The sequence below is a fragment of the Osmerus eperlanus genome, chromosome 28, assembly GCF_963692335.1.
Source record: "Osmerus eperlanus chromosome 28, fOsmEpe2.1, whole genome shotgun sequence".
In the NCBI taxonomy this organism is placed as follows: Eukaryota; Metazoa; Chordata; class Actinopteri; order Osmeriformes; family Osmeridae; genus Osmerus; species Osmerus eperlanus.
The window spans coordinates 1,936,944-1,956,365 of record NC_085045.1 but is presented as its reverse complement, the minus strand read 5'-3'; the positions used below and the strand labels follow the sequence as shown (position 1 = coordinate 1,956,365).

Genomic DNA, 19,422 nt, shown 5'->3' with positions numbered 1-19,422 from the left:
GCAGTCATTGTCTATGAAGTGAACCAGCTTAACACAGAGGCTGTACTAACAAGAGGCTTACTGTATGTTAAGATACATATCCATATCTACTGGCAGTGCAGCGTGCTTGCTGTCTTTCAATGAGCAGGCTTCTGATTTGTTAGCGACAAGGCTAACTGTGCATCTGTAAGCCAGCTAACAGCACTCGGTCGCAGGCTAATGGTCTTTAACTGAAGGCTTATACCACTTAGCTCTGTCACACACACACACACACACGCACACACACACACACACACACACACACACACATACACACACACACACACACACACACACACACAGAGTCCTGAAGCACACACACAGAGACTGTACATTAATCTTGGAGCGCACATGCAGAACACATACACACACCATTAGCCTTGATGTTTTATATAAGTCAGTGTTGTGGAATACTCTGTATAACAGAATGTGAAGGAAATCATGTTTGTGTGTGTGTGTGTGTAACAGACTCCGTGACAGTTTCTGGCCCGGTTGGCCATTGTGCTGTGTGACATGTTTTCTTTGGGATTAGCAGGTCAGGGAAGACCACACACCAATCCTCTTGGTAATCCGTCCTCATGTGTGTCACTGGAGCAGCGGCCTGTGACTGCAGTTTAGAAGCACACACACGCGCAAACACACACACACACACACACACACGCAAACACACGCACACACACACACACACGCAAACACACACACACACACACACACATGCAAACACACACACACACGCACACACACACACACGCAAACACACACACACGCAAACACACACACACACACACGCAAACACACACACACACCGAAAGTCCTCGAAGCTTCAGGCACACCCACATCTTTATATACATATATACATATTTATAGTTTACGCAGGGTCTTCAATTTGAAACAATATCTGCATACAGTGTGACATAGTCAGTAAAAACAATTGCACTGTGATACAGGACACTGTCATCGCAGCAGTAATCAGTCACTGGGACACCATCTTAGAGAACCTGTTTTTAGCAGCATAGTTTCTCCACTGTAAACACAACAGTATCACGTATCAGTATCGGTCTGTGCGGGACTGTAGCGACCCATGAATCATCACTAACTCCCTCCCTCCCTCCTCCCTCTCTCCCTGCCTCCCTCCCTCCCTCCCTCCCTCCCTGCTCCCTCCCTCCCTCCCTCCCTCCCTCCCTCCCTCCCTCCCTCCCTGCTCCCTCCCTCCCTCCCTCCCTCCCTCCCTCCCTGCTCCCTCCCTCCCTCCTCCCTCCCTCCCTCCCCCCTCCCTCCCTCCCTCCCTCCCTCCCTCCCTCCCTCCCTCCCTCCCTCCCTCCCTCCCTCCCTCCCTCCCTCCCTCCCTCCCTCCCTGCTCCCTCCCTCCCTCTCTCCCTGCCTTCCTCCCTCCCTCCTCTCCCCCCCTCCAGGAGAATCCATACCTCTGCAGCGATGAGTGCGACGCCTCCAACCCCGACCTGGCTCACCCCCCTCAGCTGATGCAGGACCGCGAGCGCGGCGGCCTCATCACCTATTGGCAGACAGTCACATGGTCCCGCTTCCCAGAGCCCCTATTGGCCAACATCTCGCTGTCCTGGAACAAGAGCCTGGAGCTGACAGACGACGTGGTGGTGACGTTCGAGTACGGCCGGCCCACCGTCATGGTCCTGGACAAATCCCTGGACAAGGGCCGGACGTGGCAGCCGTATCAGTTCTACGCGGACGACTGCATGGAAGCCTTCGGGATGCCCTCCAAACGCGTCCAGGACCTCTCCGCCACCAACCTGACCCGGGTCATCTGCACCGAGCAGTACTCGCGCTGGGTGGGCTCCAAGAACGAGAAGAACGTGCGCTTCGAGGTGCGGGCGCGCTTCTCCGTGTTCGCCGGGCCCAAGATGATGAACACGGACAGCCTGTACACGCGCATGGAGACCATGAAGGGCCTGAGGGACTTCTTCACCTTCACCAACCTCCGCCTGCGGCTGCTGAGGCCCGCTCTGGGGGGCACCTACGTCCAGAAAGACAACCTGCTCAAATACTTCTACGCTATCTCCAACATTGAAGTACCGGCCAGGTAAACACACACCTTCGCAGCACAGAGACCGTTGAGCTACAGAGCCCGTCGTTGACTTACTGTAGATATTACTACCAGGTGAGATACCAGCATCAAGGACTAACCAGGTATACTGTAACGCAATGACATACATTTAGTAGACGGTTTCACCCCTGTATCTGGCATACAGGGGTGGATTTGAACCTGCAACCTCTTGATCTCTCTCACTACCTAACTATAACTATCCCTGGACTATCAGAAACCAGCCAGATAATATACTGTATATTTCCAGCCGAAAAATACCATCTTCTTCATAGAGATACCAGCCACAAGCCAGTCTAAACACACCCCTCTCAAACATATAAATACCAACATTGAAGTAAATGGATTAAAGAACCTCCTCTTCCTGGTTGCGAGGAGATGAGTCGGCAGACACAGGCGTTATTGCAGGTGTTCGTTTCCTGTAGTTTTACGCTCGCAGAAGCAGACTGTTGGCCGACCTCTGTCTCTCTGCTGTCAGATGTTCCTGAGGGCTTCAATCATCTGTCTTTACAAACAGAAATATTGATCAGTCGAAGGATCACTGAGTCCATCCAGGCATCTTTACTCGGGCCCAACACCGGTAATGTTAGCCACCCGTCAATAGTTTTCCTTGTTCCGAAAAGGAAATGTTTTAGTGTTGGGGAGAGGGGTGGAGAGGAGGGTGAATGGGGGGGGAGGATACGGCTCCTGGTGATTGGTTTATAAGGACCAGGAAATGTCAACGATTACTTTGGTTCACAGACAGTGTGTGTTTGCGTGTGTTTATCTGTGTGTCAACGTACATATGTGCAGTGTGTGCATTTCCTGTTGAGCCTTGTGTGTGTCTATTTAGTGTGGGTTGCTTGTGTTCAGCATTGAGTATTTGTATGTGAGAATTCAAGCAAATTAAATGATCGACATTAACACTAACCCTGGCAACACCTTCCCCCCCCCCTCCCTACTGGGTTCTAGAGGGTTCTAGAGGGTTCTAGAGGGTTCTCTTGTCAGACGGATATTTAGAAGCCATTATCCTCCTGACCTCACATGATCTCTACTCACACAGACATGCACAGACACGCACAGACACGCACAGACACGCACAGACACGCACAGACACACACAGACACGCACAGACACGCACTGACACGCACAGACACGCACAGACACACACAGACACGCACAGACACGCACAGACACACACAGACACACACAGACACACAGACACGCACACACTCGTTAAACTCATGTGTAACAGCAGCAGAGATGGAAGCATAGGGTCATTCACCTCTAACAGGAATTTTAACAGGAATCATTACGCCAGTTTAAAGAGTGTGCGGTTGGTGTGTGCGAGCGTGTGTGAGTCTCTGGTCTGTGTCATCCCCGCGGTGGACAGTCTCTCTGCAGGATCCCGAGCGTCGAGGTTCTAATTGGCAGAGCCCCACAGAGACGCCTCCTCACAGCCCTCTGAGACAGGTCATGTGACAAGGTCATGTGACACGCCCACCAGGCCCTGCACTGCCAGCTCTACGGCTGTCTGTCTACTGTACACACGGCCCTCATCCCTCTGTTTCTCTCTATGTGTCTCTCGCTTTCTTTATCTCTTTCTCCCTTTCTTTCTCTGAATTGCTCTGTTATTTTCTCTCTCTCCCTCTCTGTCTCTTACTTTTTATCTCTCCCCCTCTCTTTCTCTGTAACTCTGTTCTCTTGTTCTCTCTCCTTCTCTGTACCTGCTGAGCCAGCACCCTGAGAAGCAGAGCTGGACTTTCACTTCCTGTGAATAATTCAGAGATCTCAAGGTCGTCGGGTCATTGGTGGTTAAAGAACAGACAGGCCTGTGTAAGGTTTTACACGATAGGCTGTAGACCGATATGTTGGGTCCGTATGAGAGCTTGTCCTCCAGAGCCCTGTGGTTTCAAAAGGTAGAAAAAAGAAAATTCTGAAAAAATATTTTCGGAAAAAGGTTTCCGAAATTAAGTTTTGAAAGGTTGAAAGAAAATGTGTGAAGAACAGTAAAAAAAAAAAAAGTTTGGTTGGTGGTGGTGCTACATTGGGAGTCTGGCCATATGTACATGAGCAGCCCAGATCCCTCCCAGATGGCCGGATGGAAGAAGGCAGGGTGGAGAGATGGAGGAGGAGGGGGCTGGTACTGGCTCACAGACGGGGGCTGGCGCTGGACACAGATATGAGCTCATAAGTCTCACTACTGGCATCTGTTTGTGTCTGTGTGTGTGTGAGAGAGTGTGTGTGTGTCTTTGAATTGGTGTCAGTGTTTTGGAGCAAGGGAACACCTGAAACAAGGGGCTGGATGTACCTACAGTATTACATACATACACACACACACATACACACACACACACACACACACAACCACACACCCGAATAAGCAGGCCAGTGTTGGTCAGTGTTTGTGCCATGTACACGTCCCTCATCATCCACCGGCTGACAGGGGGGCTGGTTAGTTAGACCAGCGTCAGGATCCCATGAACAGTAGTTTGTTCTGTCTTCACACATTATTACTGGGACGGGATGGAGGGGGGGGGGGGGGGGACAGACAGCAGGGGGAGGTTGTGGAAAGGAACAAAAGAAATATCTCTGGAATGATTTGTCACTGAGCGTGTTGGTGCTGTGTGTGTGTGTATGAGTTATGGTGTGGGCGTCTGTGTTTCTGAAGATGTGCGTTAATCAGCATGATGGTTCCTGCAAAGTCGCCTGAAAAATAGCAGGTAACTCGTCTTATATCTTTTTTCCCTGCGTGTGCGAGCGAACAGAAACGACTTGAGTGGGGAAGCCAGGGTTTGTGCAGCAGCGTGCTAAGGAGCCAGGGTGTGTGTGTGTACGTGTGTGTGTGTGTATGTGTGTGTGTGTGTGTGTACGTGTGTGTGTGTGTGCAAGGGTTCCAGGTGTAGTTCAAGACGTCTCCCAGGGGCAGGAAACGGGCATCTCATTAATTCATCACGAGGACTCACTAATAGACGTGTGTGTGTGTGTGTGTGTGATGGTATCTTATTTCTTTTCCATTGACTTTAATTATGTCTGTTTTCCTAAGCCCCCTGGACACACTTAGAGCTGTTCTCCCCTAAGGAGACCTTTAAGACATAATTAAAACTCGGTGACAATCGCTGGGCTCGCTCACACACACACTGACACACACACACACACACACAATGACACACACACACACTGACACACACACTGTGTGTGTCAGTGTGTGTGTCAGTGGTCTGTGGACTGTGCTGCTCAGAGGATCCTGATAAGATCCTCTTGTATCTCGTCACCATGAGGCAGATCTCCTAACCTTTAAAGTCAATATCAAAGACACCCTCGATGATTAAAACTCTGCAGACACTCAGACACAGTCCTGGTGCTGTACTCACCACCTCTCTCTCTCTTTCTCTCTCTCTTTCTCTCTCTCTCTCTTTCTGTATCTCTTTCTCTCCCTCTCTTTCTCTCTATTTCTCTCTCTTTGCTGCTGTCTTTCAATTGTATTTTTAGCTATAATTAAATGGAAAAGTTTTAAATAATGGAATCTTTCCTGCCTGTCAAGTAGCCTTCAGTAAGAGCAGAGAGTGTTTTGTAAGTGTGTGTGCTTAGCCGTGTGTGTGTGTCTGATTATATATATAGGATGTGCGTGTGCATAGGTGTGTGTGTGTGCTTAGTGTTGTGTGTGTGTGTGCTTAAATACTGTATGTGCATGTGTGTGAGCTTAAGCACATGTGTGTGTGTGTACTTGAACACAGCATATGTGTGTATCTGTGTGCTTCAACACAGCTTATGTGTGTGTTTGTGGATGCCTGTGTATGTATTTTACACAGTAGAATGACCTGTGCCTTTCTGCCTCCCCTCCCCTTGTCCCCCCTCCTCCTCCCCCCCTCCCCTTGTCCCCCCCTCCTCTTGTCCCCCCTCCCCTCCCCTCCCCTCCTCCCCTCCTCTCTACTCCCCTCCTCCCCCCTCCCCTCCCCTCCCCTCCTCCCCTCCTCTCTGCTCCCCTCCTCCCCCCCTCCCCTCCCCCTCCCCTCCCCTCCCCTCCTCCCCCCCCTCCCCTCCCCTCCCCTCCTCTCCAGGTGTAGGTGTAACCTGCACGCGGGCCAGTGCTCTGTGAGGGAGGGCTCTCTCCAGTGTGACTGTGAACACAACACCACAGGAGAGGACTGCTCCCGCTGCCAGAGGGGCTTCAAGGCCAAATCCTGGAAACCAGGCTCCCTACCTGCCCACGCCCAGCGGCACCCCCAACGCATGTATGTACACACACACACACACACACATGTACGTACACACACACACATGTACGTACAGCACACACACACACACATGTACGTACACACACACACATGTACGTACAGCACACACGCGCACATTGACTCGCACACACGCACGCAGGCACTGACACATGCACACAGACACACACACACACACAAGTATACAGACAAGACACACACACACAGTTACACCTAACCCATACCACCTCCAGCAGTGATGTGATCAGAGAGCAGGAGCACAGCTGTCTCCTCTCTGTCAGTCTGGCCTGTATGTTGACAGACAGAGCTGACCTATACTGACAGAGCTCTCCCTCCGCCCCCCCCCTCCCTCCCTCGCTGCTAGTCTTCCCCATCACCGCCAGTCTCCCAACACCTTCCCCCACAGGAAGCACGGCACAGTCCCATTATAGACCAGGCAGATGTCGGTTCACGTGAGAAATCCTACACATGAGCTCCGATAACAGCCGAGGCAGGCAACCTGTCATCGTATCCGCTTCACCAGCCTCTATATGTCACACACAGAGGATGTGAAGGCCTTCAGATGTACATTAGAAAGGGGGGGGGGGGGGGAGGGGCAGTGACAATGACAGATGAGAAGCCTCTTGAATTCGTCTGTGATGTACGACGAAGAAAGATTCTGTGATTCCCAAAAATAAATGAGCAAACCATCTTTTGTTCTCTTGCTTACCCTCTCTCTCTCTCTCTCTCTCTCTCTCTCTCTCTCTCTCTCTCTCTCTCTCTCTCTCTCTCTCTCTCTTGCTCTCTTTCTCTCTCTCAGGTGAAACAGCTGGAACCCTAGGCAGTAAGTTAAAGAAAGATTCTATCCTCTTCTGTAAACTTCTGTAAACCATCCACGCTCCTCTCCTCTCATCTCCTCTTCTCTTCTCTCGATTGGCCATTGTGTTATTGTACATTGTCTGCACCGCCACTTTAAGCTTTTACTTTCACGATTCAACATACTCTCCCACCCACCAGGTATTTTCCACAGTTATGTACCAGTGTCTTTGGTCTTCATGGGTTCCTGGTGTGATTCACTCCCAGGTCCGACATCAGCCTCACCTCTGCCAAGCACGCTCACACCTGCCTGGGCCACTGTGACCCCGCCACCCCCTACGTCACCCCCCGCGGAGCCTGTACCGCCAGGTGGGCTGATGGGACACGTAGTCTGACAGAAGATCATAGGAAGTGTAGTGCGTAGCGCGGGGGGGTAGTCGTAGCTTGGTGTGATCGTGTACGCTTTGGTGCGTTTGGTGTGGTGTGAACGTTGCGAGATAACGTACAGTATACATAGAACACGTTCGTCAGAGAACATATGGCATCTGTTATGTTTTCAACTGTCAGAGAAGTAGCTACGATAGTAGCAACAGGACCAGACTTTTGTCAGTTGTGTGTGAATTGTGAAGATTTTATTTTAAACTTTGACTTCTTCCTAGGATTGGTTTGTGTGTATGTGTGTGCGTGCATGTGTGCAATCAGCGTGTATGTGACCAGCGTGTGTGCGATGAACCTGAGTGTGTGTGTGACCAGAGTGCGTGTGTGTGACCGCTGTGTGTGTGTGAGTGGCATCTCCTGAGTCCACATGACCTCTGACCTCAGAGAGAGGGAACTCAGCGGAGTAGAACCACCTCTGGCCCCGCCTCCAGAACCTCTAGAACCTTCTTAGACTGTCTCTGTCCCCCAGGACCCCCCTCCCCTCTCCCACACCACCCCACAGGGGTATCTCTCTTCTCCAGATGACCTCTAAGTCCCCCCCCAAACAGCCCCCTCGCCACACACACTCACACACACACACACAACCCCCACTTACACACACATCCCAAGGACAGGGCATGTGGTGGTCTCTTCTATTTCAGGGTCTCTCTCTGTCTCTCTCTCTCTCTGTCTCTCTCGGTCTCTCTATGTCTCTCTATGTCTCTCTATGTCTCTCTCTCTCTCTCTCTCTCTCTCTCTCTCTCTCTCTCTCTCTCTTATACCTCAGAGAGCCTTCACAGTGGTAAGAGGACTGGTCTTTACATTAGTTTCTCTCTCTCTCTCTGACTGTAAGACATGGTCTTCACGTCAGACCCTGAACAGAGAAAAGTGGCTTCAACATTGTTTCACCGTCAGAGTGGAATGTCAGGCGAATGTCACGACGGAACCTCCGCACTCAGAGAACACCCCACCTTTCCTTTAAAGTCCAAACCTGCTGACCCCACCTTTCCTTTAAAGTCCACACTTGCTGGGATGTTAACTTGACGTAAGGAAAGGCCATCATGGAGATGTCAGACTGATCACACGTGGGATACAGTTATTCCTGTTAGGACAAGGAATCCCTCCCTCCCTAACTCCCTCGCTCATGTCGGGGCCGTAGGTAATCTATGGCCTGGCCTGACATAGTATAGGCAGATGGTCTGCATAGGTCCTGGCAGGGTGTGTTCATCCAGCATGGGCCATGCACAGCTCTGTATGTACGGTCTGTTTGAAAAGATCAAGGTCAAGTTCCTTAAAGCAAACTGATAGATATGCTCATCCTCCGTGGAACAGGCACATAGACTTCACGCACAAACCGGTATGGCAAGCAATATGTGTGTGTGTCAAAGCAGTATGCATGTGTGTGTGTGTGTGTAGATGTGCATGCTCATGGCTGGTGTGTGCGAAGCGGTGTATTTCTAATGAAGTTTTGGACAGTTGTGTGTGTGTGTGTGGCTGATAATGAGGTGTGTGTTATGTAGAGCCTGAGCAGGGTCCCTCTGGCCAGGCACTAATTACCAACCCCAGAAGAGAAGCTGCCTTAATAAACCATCAGCATGCTACACAGCAGGAGTCTCACGCTGCTCAGAGACACACACAGAGACCACTACACACACACACAGGACCACACACACACACACACACACAGGACCACACACACACACACACAGGACCACACACACACACACACACACACACACAGGACCACACACACACACACAACCACACACAAAGGACCACACACACACACACATGACCACACACACACACACACACACATGACCACATACATACACACACAACCATACACACATGACCATGCACACATGACCACACACAACCACACACACATGACCATACACACATGACCACACACACACTCACACAAACACTCACACACACGCTTACACACACACATGCCCACCTACACACACGCATACAGTAGGACACACACGTCCAGTGTTGTGTTGTGGGGGCTCAGAGAGAGGCAGTTGCACCAGCAGAGCGTGGCGATGCATCTTATGACTGTCATTAAAACCTCTAACTGGCAGGAAGGAATCCTGATTGGTCGAGGGCAAGGTTAAAATATCTGTTGTGTTTGTGAGCGTGCGTGCGTTTGTACGGGCGTGTCTGTGTGTGCCTCTTTGCGTTTGTACGTGTGTGTGATCAAATCCTCCTGCCTGTATGAAAAAACCCCGCTTACAACAAAGCACCTGCCAGTCAGCCAATGACTGCATCCCGTACTCGCTAGCCAATCCCTGTAGACCCAGATGTTCCGAGTGACATCACATCGTTCTAACTCTTAACCCTCCAGACGCCCTCCAGACGGCGGGGGACCCTGCGGTCAGCTCCCTGACCCCCCCCTCTCCCTCCGGGCTTCCTGGAAGCTCTGACCCCCTGGGGGGCTCTGAAGTTCCAGCTGGGTCACCTGACATAGCAGCAGCCAATCAGGTGCCAGGAGAAGATCCAGGTGGGAGACCAGTACTAGCCTAGATCTGTAGTGGTTCTGGACCAGCTGAAAGGCTCGTAGGCGATGGGCATACTAGCTTCATGAGCATCCTAGCGGCCATGTTCAAATAGCACAGAAAGTTAGTGGCCAGCGCAGTAAATATTGTGTCAATGCTCCTTTAAGTGCCGGCTGTGGCAACAGACCAAACCCCGCCTACCACGCCCACCATGGCAACGGATGCCGCTAGCCCCGCCCAGGCAGACAACCCCTCTGTCACCAGCGTGCCTGTCACGGCCATAAATGCCATGGCAACGCCTGAAGGTAAGCCCAGTCTCACAGTGTCCTGTTTATAGGATATATCTCCTGGATCGTTCAGTATTAGAATACTTTTTTCTGCAAAAAGGTCATCTGAGAGATCTAGAAGGGAGTTGTAAGGGTTTTAGTAAATATATGGGATCTATGTCACGGGCAAGGTGCCCTTGGGTGTGAAGAGAGAACAGCTATAGGTCAGCATGTGGACCAGTGTCTGATGAACAGAACTATGAAAGCAGATTTCTGAGTGTTCTCCAGTGTGAATAAAGAATGAGAAGCCCACACACACACTAACACTGTTAGTGAGCTGTCTGTCTCTCCAGACTCAAACCCTTAACCCCACTCTGACTCCCCCGCCAAGCACACTTAAAGATAGGGTGGATTCTGTCTCTGATGATGAACTGTGATGTAACATCCTGTCACAAGATACTGTCTGAGTCTGTAGAGCAGACAGCAGAGAGGCTCGTCTTTGGACAGCATCTGCCAGAGGTTACCTAGGTGATGTAGTAACCTTAGGTTACCTAGGTGATGTAGTAACCTGAGGAATACAGGATCACAGTTCACCTGTGATCTAACTCCACCTGGGTGTAGATCTGGGCCAGAGCGGGCCGGACCGGGCCGGCCAGAGCGGGCCGGGCCTGATCTAGGGTCTAATACTACAGGCCTACACACACACACACACTAGATGGTTATAGAGAGAGAGAGAGAGAGAGAGAGAGAGAGAGAGAGAGAGAGAGAGAGAGAGAGAGAGAGAGAGAGAGAGAGGGGGGGGGGGGGGGGGGGGGGGGTCATACAGCTCGATGCTATTTATGAATCAACTGCTGCTAAATATTTCACCAGTGGAGCGAGGGGAGGTTAGGAAAAGGGACAGAGGGGGGAGGAGGTCCAGAGAGAGGGGTTGGGGAGCTTTAGAGAGAGATGAGGAGAGAGAATGGAGAGAGATAGAAAATGGATACACAAAGAATATTTTGTACAAAATACAGAAAGACAGAGAGAGAGAGGAGGGGTTAGAGAGACAGAGAGAGAGAGAGAGAGAGAGAGAGAGAGAGAGAGAGAGAGAGAGAGAGAGAGAGAGAGAGAGAGAGAGAGAGAGAGAGAGAGAGAGATAGAGAGAGAGAGAGAGAGAGATGAGTGGAGTGGAGTGGAGTGGAGTGGAGAGAAAAAGGGCAGAGTCAGAGTGATGGAAAGCGAAGGATACATGACACCACAACAGGAAGGAAGAGGTTGTCATTGAGCAGGTTGTCATTGAGCAGATGAGGAAGAATGCAGAAGAGAGGAGGAGGAAGGAAGCAAAACAGGCGAGGGGAAGTCAAACAAAACAGAGGATAACTGGAGGGAGCGGAAAGGGAGAAGGAAAGGAGAATGTGGGGATATGAGTTCAGAGAGATCCTCTTGTTTTCAGCTGAAACTCGGTCAGGGAAATTTAGATGCTGCAACACAAGAGATTCACAGACTCCGACTGTCTAGACTGACTGGTGAGAGGCGTCTCTGGTGTGTTGGTAAACTTCTGGTTTCTCTGTAACCATCTTCCAGTTTCTCCCTTCTTCCCTGACGGTGCGGTCGACAACACTGACTCATTCATGGCCTCCTCTGATGACATCACCGCTACATCAGATGGAGTCACTGACACTACAGACCGCCCAGTGACAGCAACTGACACAACAACAGACAGTGCTAGTACAACCACTGTATTGGCTAGTACTACTACCGACATCAGTACATCAACTGACATCAGTACATCAACTGACATCAGTATTACGGCTGACACTGACACAAGCGGTACAACCACGGTTGCAGTCACCAGAGCAACTAACACCACAGCCCTCGTAACTGCTGTGAGAACTACAGACACAGCAGCTACAGTGACAGACACAAGCAGCTCATCATCCGACTTGTCTTCCACCACCACAGACACTTCTACAGACACAGACTCCACCACAGGGACTTCCACCACAGTCGGCAGCACAGACTCAGACTCTGTCTCTCTGCTTCCTGGCGTCTCTGTGGAGTCTCCTCCAGACACAGTGACTCCACCTGCTGACGTAAGAACACCAGCGTCTGACGGACTCACCGACGCCCCTGACATCGACACTTCATCTGATGCGTTTATTCCAGTAATTGACACAGCTGCTACAGTCCCTGGTGGAGAAGCCCCAACCCCAGATGGAGAAGCCCCGCCCCCAGATGAAGAAGCCCCACCCCCAGATGGAGAAGCCCCACCCCCAGATGGAGAAGCTCCTCCCCCAGACGGAGAAGCCCCACCTCCAGATGGAGAAGCCCCACCCCCAGATGGAGAAGCTCCTCCCCCAGATGGAGAAGCCCCACCTCCAGATGGAGAAGCCCCACCCCCAGATGGAGAAGCTCCTCCCCCATATGGAGAAGCTCCTCCCCCAGACAGAGAAGCCCCACCACCTGATGGAGAAACCCCACCCCCTGATGGAGAAGCCCCACCCCCTGATGGAGAAGCCCCACCCCCAGACAAAGAAGCCCCACCCCCAGATGTGGAAACCCCACCCCCAGATGGAGAAGCCCCACCCCCTGATGGAGAAGCCCCACCCCCAGATGTGGAAGCCCCACCCCCAGATGTGGAAGCCCCACCCCCAGATAGAGAAGCTCCTCCCCCTCCAGAGAGTGTAACCTCCGCATCTGATGCAGGTGGAGCTTCCTCTCTAGATGACTCTGCGGGCCCGGATGATGCCGTTCCAGACTCTCCAGGACCGGATGATGCCGTTCCAGACTCTCCAGGACCGGATGATGCCGTTCCAGACTCTCCAGGACCGGATGATGCCGTTCCAGATTCTCCAGGATCGGATGATGCCGTTCCTGATGCTTTAGCTCCAGTATCAGATCCTGTACCGGAGTCTGCTGCACCAGACGATGCTGTTGGTCCTGATGCTGTTTCCCCGGTAACAGATCCTGGCCCAGATGCTCCTCCAGCCTCAGATCCAGTTCCAGATCTAGTAGACACACCTCCTGATGCAGCTGCTGGACCCGAGGGTGGGTCAGACACAGTAGGTCCAGAATCTCTTTCCCCAGTAACAGATGCTGTTGCCCCAGTAACAGATGTTGTTGCCCCAGTAACGGACGCTGCGGAACCAGAACCAGGCAAGCCGGAGAAAGAGGGTGGAGAAAAGAAAGGAGAACAGACAAAAGAAGGGGAGGAAGGACAGAAAAAAGGAGAGAAAGTTGCAGAGGAAAAAGGTACCTTGTATTGCAAAGGCACATTGTAAATCACTACATCTCTAAAGAGGGAAATGGCATTTATGATGATGATAGTCTCTTTAGCACCTTGCTTCAACGCTGAGGACAATAAAAACCTGGTTTATTCAACACCTGTAAAGATGGTGTAAAGCGTTGGAAATGTTTTCCATTCTGCTGTCTTACACTCTCTCTGATGCACAGTTACTGAAGCCAAAGGGGACAGGAAAGTGAATGAAAAGGAAGAAAAGAAAGAGAAAAAAAAGAAAGATTTTGACAAGAAAGAATATGAGAAAAAAGGTATCTGGATTCCTAGCAGTTCTGTTTGTGTGCAGTGCTGTGTTATGTAGCTAGTGACTGCGTATCTGCTGTAGTTCATACACATTTCTAGTGTGATGTCATAGCAGTGTGTGTGCATTAAGGGCAAGTCCACTCTCATTACACTAGCTGTGTGTAGGCCTGGAGTATCATTGACTACCAGTTTGTGCAGGTTTCTAGTATCCCTAACAATAGCAGTGTGTGTGTGTGTGTGCAGGTCTCTAGTACCCCTGACCCTAGCAGTATGTGTGTGTGTGTGTGCAGGTCTCTAGTACCCCTGACCCTAGCAGTATGTGTGTGTGTGTGTGTGTGTGTGTGCAGGTCTCTAGTACCCCTGACCCTAGCAGTATGTGTGTGTGTGTGTGTGCAGGTCTCTAGTACCCCTGACCCTAGCAGTATGTGTGTGTGTGTGTGTGTGCAGGTCTCTAGTACCCCTGACCCTAGCAGTATGTGTGTGTGTGTGTGCAGGTCTCTAGTACCCCTGACCCTAGCAGTATGTGTGTGTGTGTGTGTGTGTGTGTGCAGGTCTTTAGTACCCCTGACCCTAGCAGTATGTGTGTGTGTGTGTGCAGGTCTCTAGTACCCCTGACCCTAGCAGTATGTGTGTGTGTGTGTGCAGGTCTCTAGTACCCCTGACCCTAGCAGTATGTGTGTGTGTGTGTGCAGGTCTCTAGTACCCCTGACCCTAGCAGTATGTGTGTGTGTGTGTGCAGGTCTCTAGTACCCTTGACCCTAGCAGTATGTGTGTGTGTGTGTGCAGGTCTCTAGTACCCCTGACCCTAGCAGTATGTGTGTGTGTGTGTGTGCAGGTCTCTAGTACCCCTGACCCTAGCAGTATGTGTGTGTGTGTGTGCAGGTCTCTAGTACCCCTGACCCTAGCAGTATGTGTGTGTGTGTGTGTAGGTCTCTAGTACCCCTGACCCTAGCAGTATGTGTGTGTGTGTGTGTGCAGGTCTCTAGTACCCCTGACCCTAGCAGTATGTGTGTGTGTGTGTGCAGGTCTCTAGTACCCCTGACCCTAGCAGTATGTGTGTGTGTGTGTGCAGGTCTCTAGTACCCCTGACCCTAGCAGTGTGTGTGCGTGTATGTTTTTGTGTGTGTGTAGGCCTGGATTACCCGTGACTCTAGCAGTGTGTGTGTGTAGGCCTGGATTACCTCTGACCCTAGTTGTGTGTGTGTGTTTGTGTGTGTGTAGGCCTGGATTACCTCTGATCCTAGCAGTGTGTATGTGTTTGTGTGTGTGTAGCCGTGTGAATGTGCTGTAGTCCATCGCCCTCCAGTCCCCCGTGACTTGAACGGGCCAGCTTCCTGGCAGTGATGTCACAACTGTGGTGCTTTATCCTTCAAGATGTTGTCAAGATGCTGATTCCTGGAGGGCCCAGGTTCAGTGAGCTGTCTAAGATTGCGTACATCAGCTTCCAAGGTAAGACGATGAGTCAGTAGAGGAAGGGGGGAACACTTGTCCAAGCTGTTTTTTGCTTCGAGAAACAAATTCTGTTTCGATTGATTTTAAAGATCCCTGAGAGGCGGAAATTGCTTTATACGGACAAAACCTTTGTATGTAACTGTGGAAAAACTGCGTACCAGCATGTTCACACATCTCTTCCTTTATTCACTTGTGTTGTCTCTACATGTGTTTGGTTTCTGCTACACAAGGTACCCTTCTCACCAGATCACTCCACATCCCAACCTCCATCAGTAAAAAAAACACTGATCCCATTTTCTGTGTCCGTATTAAATGTCGTTGACAGTCTAGTATAAAAATAACATGTCCAATTAGCAGACACTTTAGTTCGTAGTGACATATGTAGGAGGATTCCACCTCTTGATCTGAGGGTTACTGAGGGTTACCCAGGCCATATGTCTCTGACTAATTGCTCCAGATCGACCATTGGAGACAGCAGGTGTTCATGTGACACCAGTAAGATATTAACACCTCGACTGGAACCCAGATCATCCAGATAAACTGTCTTGTAAACCCCCTGGAACAGATTGACAAGCTTTAGGCCCTACAGTCAGTAAACAGGTGGGTAACATTGGCAGTATGAACAGGATATTAATACCGTTGGAACCAGCAACAAACTGTCAGTTAACAAGATGGTCACCGAATTGGCAATCGCTCCTTCATACAGTACCTGTCTCACCCCCCCATACAGTACCTATCTCAGTCCCCCCTACAGTACCTGTCTCACTCCTTCATACAGTACCTGTCTCACCCCCCCCATACAGTACCTGTCTCACTCCTCCATACAGTAACTGTCTCAGTCCCCCATACAGTACCTGTCTCACCCCCCCATACAGTACCTATCTCAGTCCCCTCTACAGTACCTGTCTCACTCCTTCATACAGTACCTGTCTCACCCCCCCCATACAGTACCTGTCTCACTCCATACAGTAACTGTCTCAGTCCCCCATACAGTACCTGTCTCACCCCCCCATACAGTACCTATCTCAGTCCTCCATACAGTACCTGTCTCACTCCTTCATACAGTACCTGTCTCTCTCCCTCCCCTCCTCCCATCTGCCCCCCCCCTCCTCTCTCTCCCCTCCTCCCGTCTGCCCCCCCACCTCTCTCTCTCCCCTCCTCCCGTCTGCCCCCCCCTCCTCTCTCTCTCCCCTCCTCCCGTCTGCCCCCCCCTCCTCTCTCTCTCCCATCCTCCCGTCTGCCCCCCCCCTCTCTCTCCCTCCCCTCCTCCCATCTTCCCCCCCCTCTCTCTCCCTCCCCTCCTCCCGTCTGCCCCCCCCCTCTCTCTCTCCCCTCCTCCCGTCTGCCCCCCCCCTCTCTCTCCCTCCCCTCCTCCCATCTGCCCCCCCCCTCTCTCTCCCTCCCCTCCTCCCATCTGCCCCCCCCCCCTCCTCTCTCTCCCTCCCCTCCTCCCGTCTGCCCCCCCCTCCTCTCTCTCTCCCCTCCTCCCGTCTGCCCCCCCCCCTCTCTCCCTCCCCTCCTCCCGTCTGCCCCCCCCCCTCTCTCCCTCCCCTCCTCCCGTCTGCCCCCCCCTCCTCTCTCTCCGTCCGTCAGACTGCGAGTGCTACGGACACTCCAACCGCTGCAGCTACATCGACTTCATAAACGTGGTGACGTGCGTGAGCTGCAAACACAACACCAGAGGACAGAACTGTCAGTCCTGTCGCCTCGGCTACTTCAGGAACATGTCGCTTGAGCTCGACGACGAGAACGTCTGCATCGGTCAGTCCACAACACACACACAGACACACACACACACAGACATATACACACACACAGACATATACACACACAGACATATACACACACACACTACGGGCTTAATTATGAGCCCTATATATATATATATATAACAAGGAAAGGGATTTCACATGTAAACACTATACAAACTTTCTAGTGATCATATATTAGACAAACAGTTCAGTCAACTTGTAGTTTGCTAATCTAATCCTGATAGTAGGCCTACTGTCACAGAGAGAGACACACACTGACACCTACTGGTCGACCAACGACACTACACCAACTCTGCATCACCGAGACTGCCATTGAAACAGAGATATTTGTTTTCCCAGTGTAACAGTGTTGTTTGCTTGTGTCGCCCAGAATGTAACTGTAACCAGCAGGGGTCTCTCCATGCGCGCTGTAATGAGTCGGGCTTCTGCGAGTGCAAAGACGGCACCACAGGGCAGAAGTGTGACAGCTGTACGGACGGATACAGCTGGATGGTGGGCTGTGTGGGTGAGTTCAGAGGCATGGGGGTTGGAGGGAGTGTGGGTGAGTTCAGAGATAGGAGGGGAGGGAGTGAGGGGAGGCGAGGGGGAGAAAGAGAGGCGGAGACAAAGACTACATGAAGAAGGGTTGACCGGAAAAAGAGAGGCAGTGTTTTAGGAGATGAGAGAGAAATAGATGAGAGAATATGATGAGGAAGTGTTGCCGTGTGTGTGTTTAGGGGCGAAGTGGGAGGAAGTGAAACGAAAGGTGTTCTCTGAAAGCAGCTGTGGTGAGTGAGGAGGGAGGGAGGGCAGGGTGAACTCCTGCAGTAGTAGGAGCAGACCGGCAAGGTTGTGTAATAACGTGGCAGACATTCAACATTACTGTTTAATCACTCACCGGTAGTTTCCAGGCGCTGATTAGAAGTGGTGGTTCTCGGCTGCCTTTTCCGGCCCAGAAAGTTACACTTTCTAAAACGATTCACCTCATATGTCCTCTTCCCCGCTCAAATCCTCTCCATCTCCTCTCCTCCTTCTCTCCATCTCCTCTCCTCCTTCTCATTCTCTCCATCTCCTCTCTTCCTTCTCAATCTCTCCATCTTCTGTTCTCCCCTCAATCTCTCCATCTCAACTCCTCCTGAATCTCTCCATCTCCTCTCCTCCTCTTGATCTCTCCATCTCCTCTCTGCCTCTCCTCTCCTACTTCTTGATCTCTCCATCTCCTCTCTGCCTCTCCTCCTTCTCGATCTCTCCATCTCCTCTCTGCCTCTCCTCCTTCTCGATCTCTCCATCTCCTCTCTGCCTCTCCTCCTTCTCGATCTCTCCATCTCCTCTCTGCCTCTCCTCTCCTCCTTCTCGATCTCTCCATCTCCTCTCTGCCTCTCCTCTCCTCCTTCTCGATCTCTCCATCTCCTCTCCTCCCAGCCAACGTGTGCGACGACGACCTGTCGCCGTGCCAGAACGGGGGCACGTGCGTGGACAAGCGGAGGTGCGTGTGCTCCGAGGGCTACAAGGGGGTCCAGTGCCAAACGCTGAGCTGCGAGGGCATGAGGGGCTGCAGGAGGGCCAACACAGCGTCCTCTTCCTCTTCATCCCTGCCCCTCCTCATCCTCGCCAGCCTGCTCGGCTCCGCCACGCTCAGAGCGGCCGTCTAGAGTCCACGCACTGGCCAAACTCCCAGAGGTGGAGCTCACCTGGTCGTGACTTTGAAGCCACCGATGACCTCTACATGACCCCTCTAGGCGACCTGGAACTGACAGTGCTGTTGCATTCTGGGGGATTGAGTTGCAAGGGCGTTGGAGATCCTCTCTGTGTGTGTTGGGCAGGTCGGCTTGACAACTTGGCTTCTGTCTCTGTCTCGGATTGGCTGGTCTGTCAGAAATTGACGAATCATAGCCTATGTCACATACCTGAGGAGACTGGAGACGGACTTCGATTATGTGTGAAAAGTTGTTTTCTTGCTGTCAATCAAGTTTGTTTCTCGAATCACAGCTTAGTTAGTGGAAATTCAACATCAACTCCAGCAAAGTTCTTCTTCTGTTCTTTTGAAATGAAGTTGTTTTCTGATTCCCCGCGGAGACCAAGGAGTGTGTTTCTTTTGTCTGTTGGGGAAATAAAATACTTTCTCAATTTACACAGGGTGAACAATTTAATTCAAGCCAAACTAAAATGTCATGTCAACATTGTAATGTAGGCCTATATAAAAATTGGTTGAATATTTTTGGTAGAAATTGTTATTTTGTTCTAAGTAAACATTATCAGTCTGATGGATGTGAAGCATAATCAGTGTTTTGCCATTTCAAACCCTCCACTGGATTGGTTATAAAAGAGCTGCTGTTGCCTTTCTTGGCTATGGAATAAAGAAAGAGATTAAATGGTTTCGTGGTCTGTCAGATATCTACACTGTAACA

General features: G+C 51.2%; 1 protein-coding gene across 1 annotated transcript; it reads left to right on the top strand.

The window, feature by feature from the left end:
* The first annotated feature begins 459 nt into the window (after positions 1–459).
* Positions 460–19,375, top strand: ntng2a (netrin g2a). The gene is given in 8 exon segments (XM_062454059.1): positions 460–465; positions 1,431–2,074; positions 6,136–6,274; positions 6,276–6,309; positions 7,109–7,132; positions 16,857–17,024; positions 17,406–17,540; positions 18,437–19,375. Coding segments are annotated over 8 exon segments (1,380 nt in total). The 3' UTR covers positions 18,667–19,375.
* The last annotated feature ends 47 nt before the right edge of the window (positions 19,376–19,422 follow it).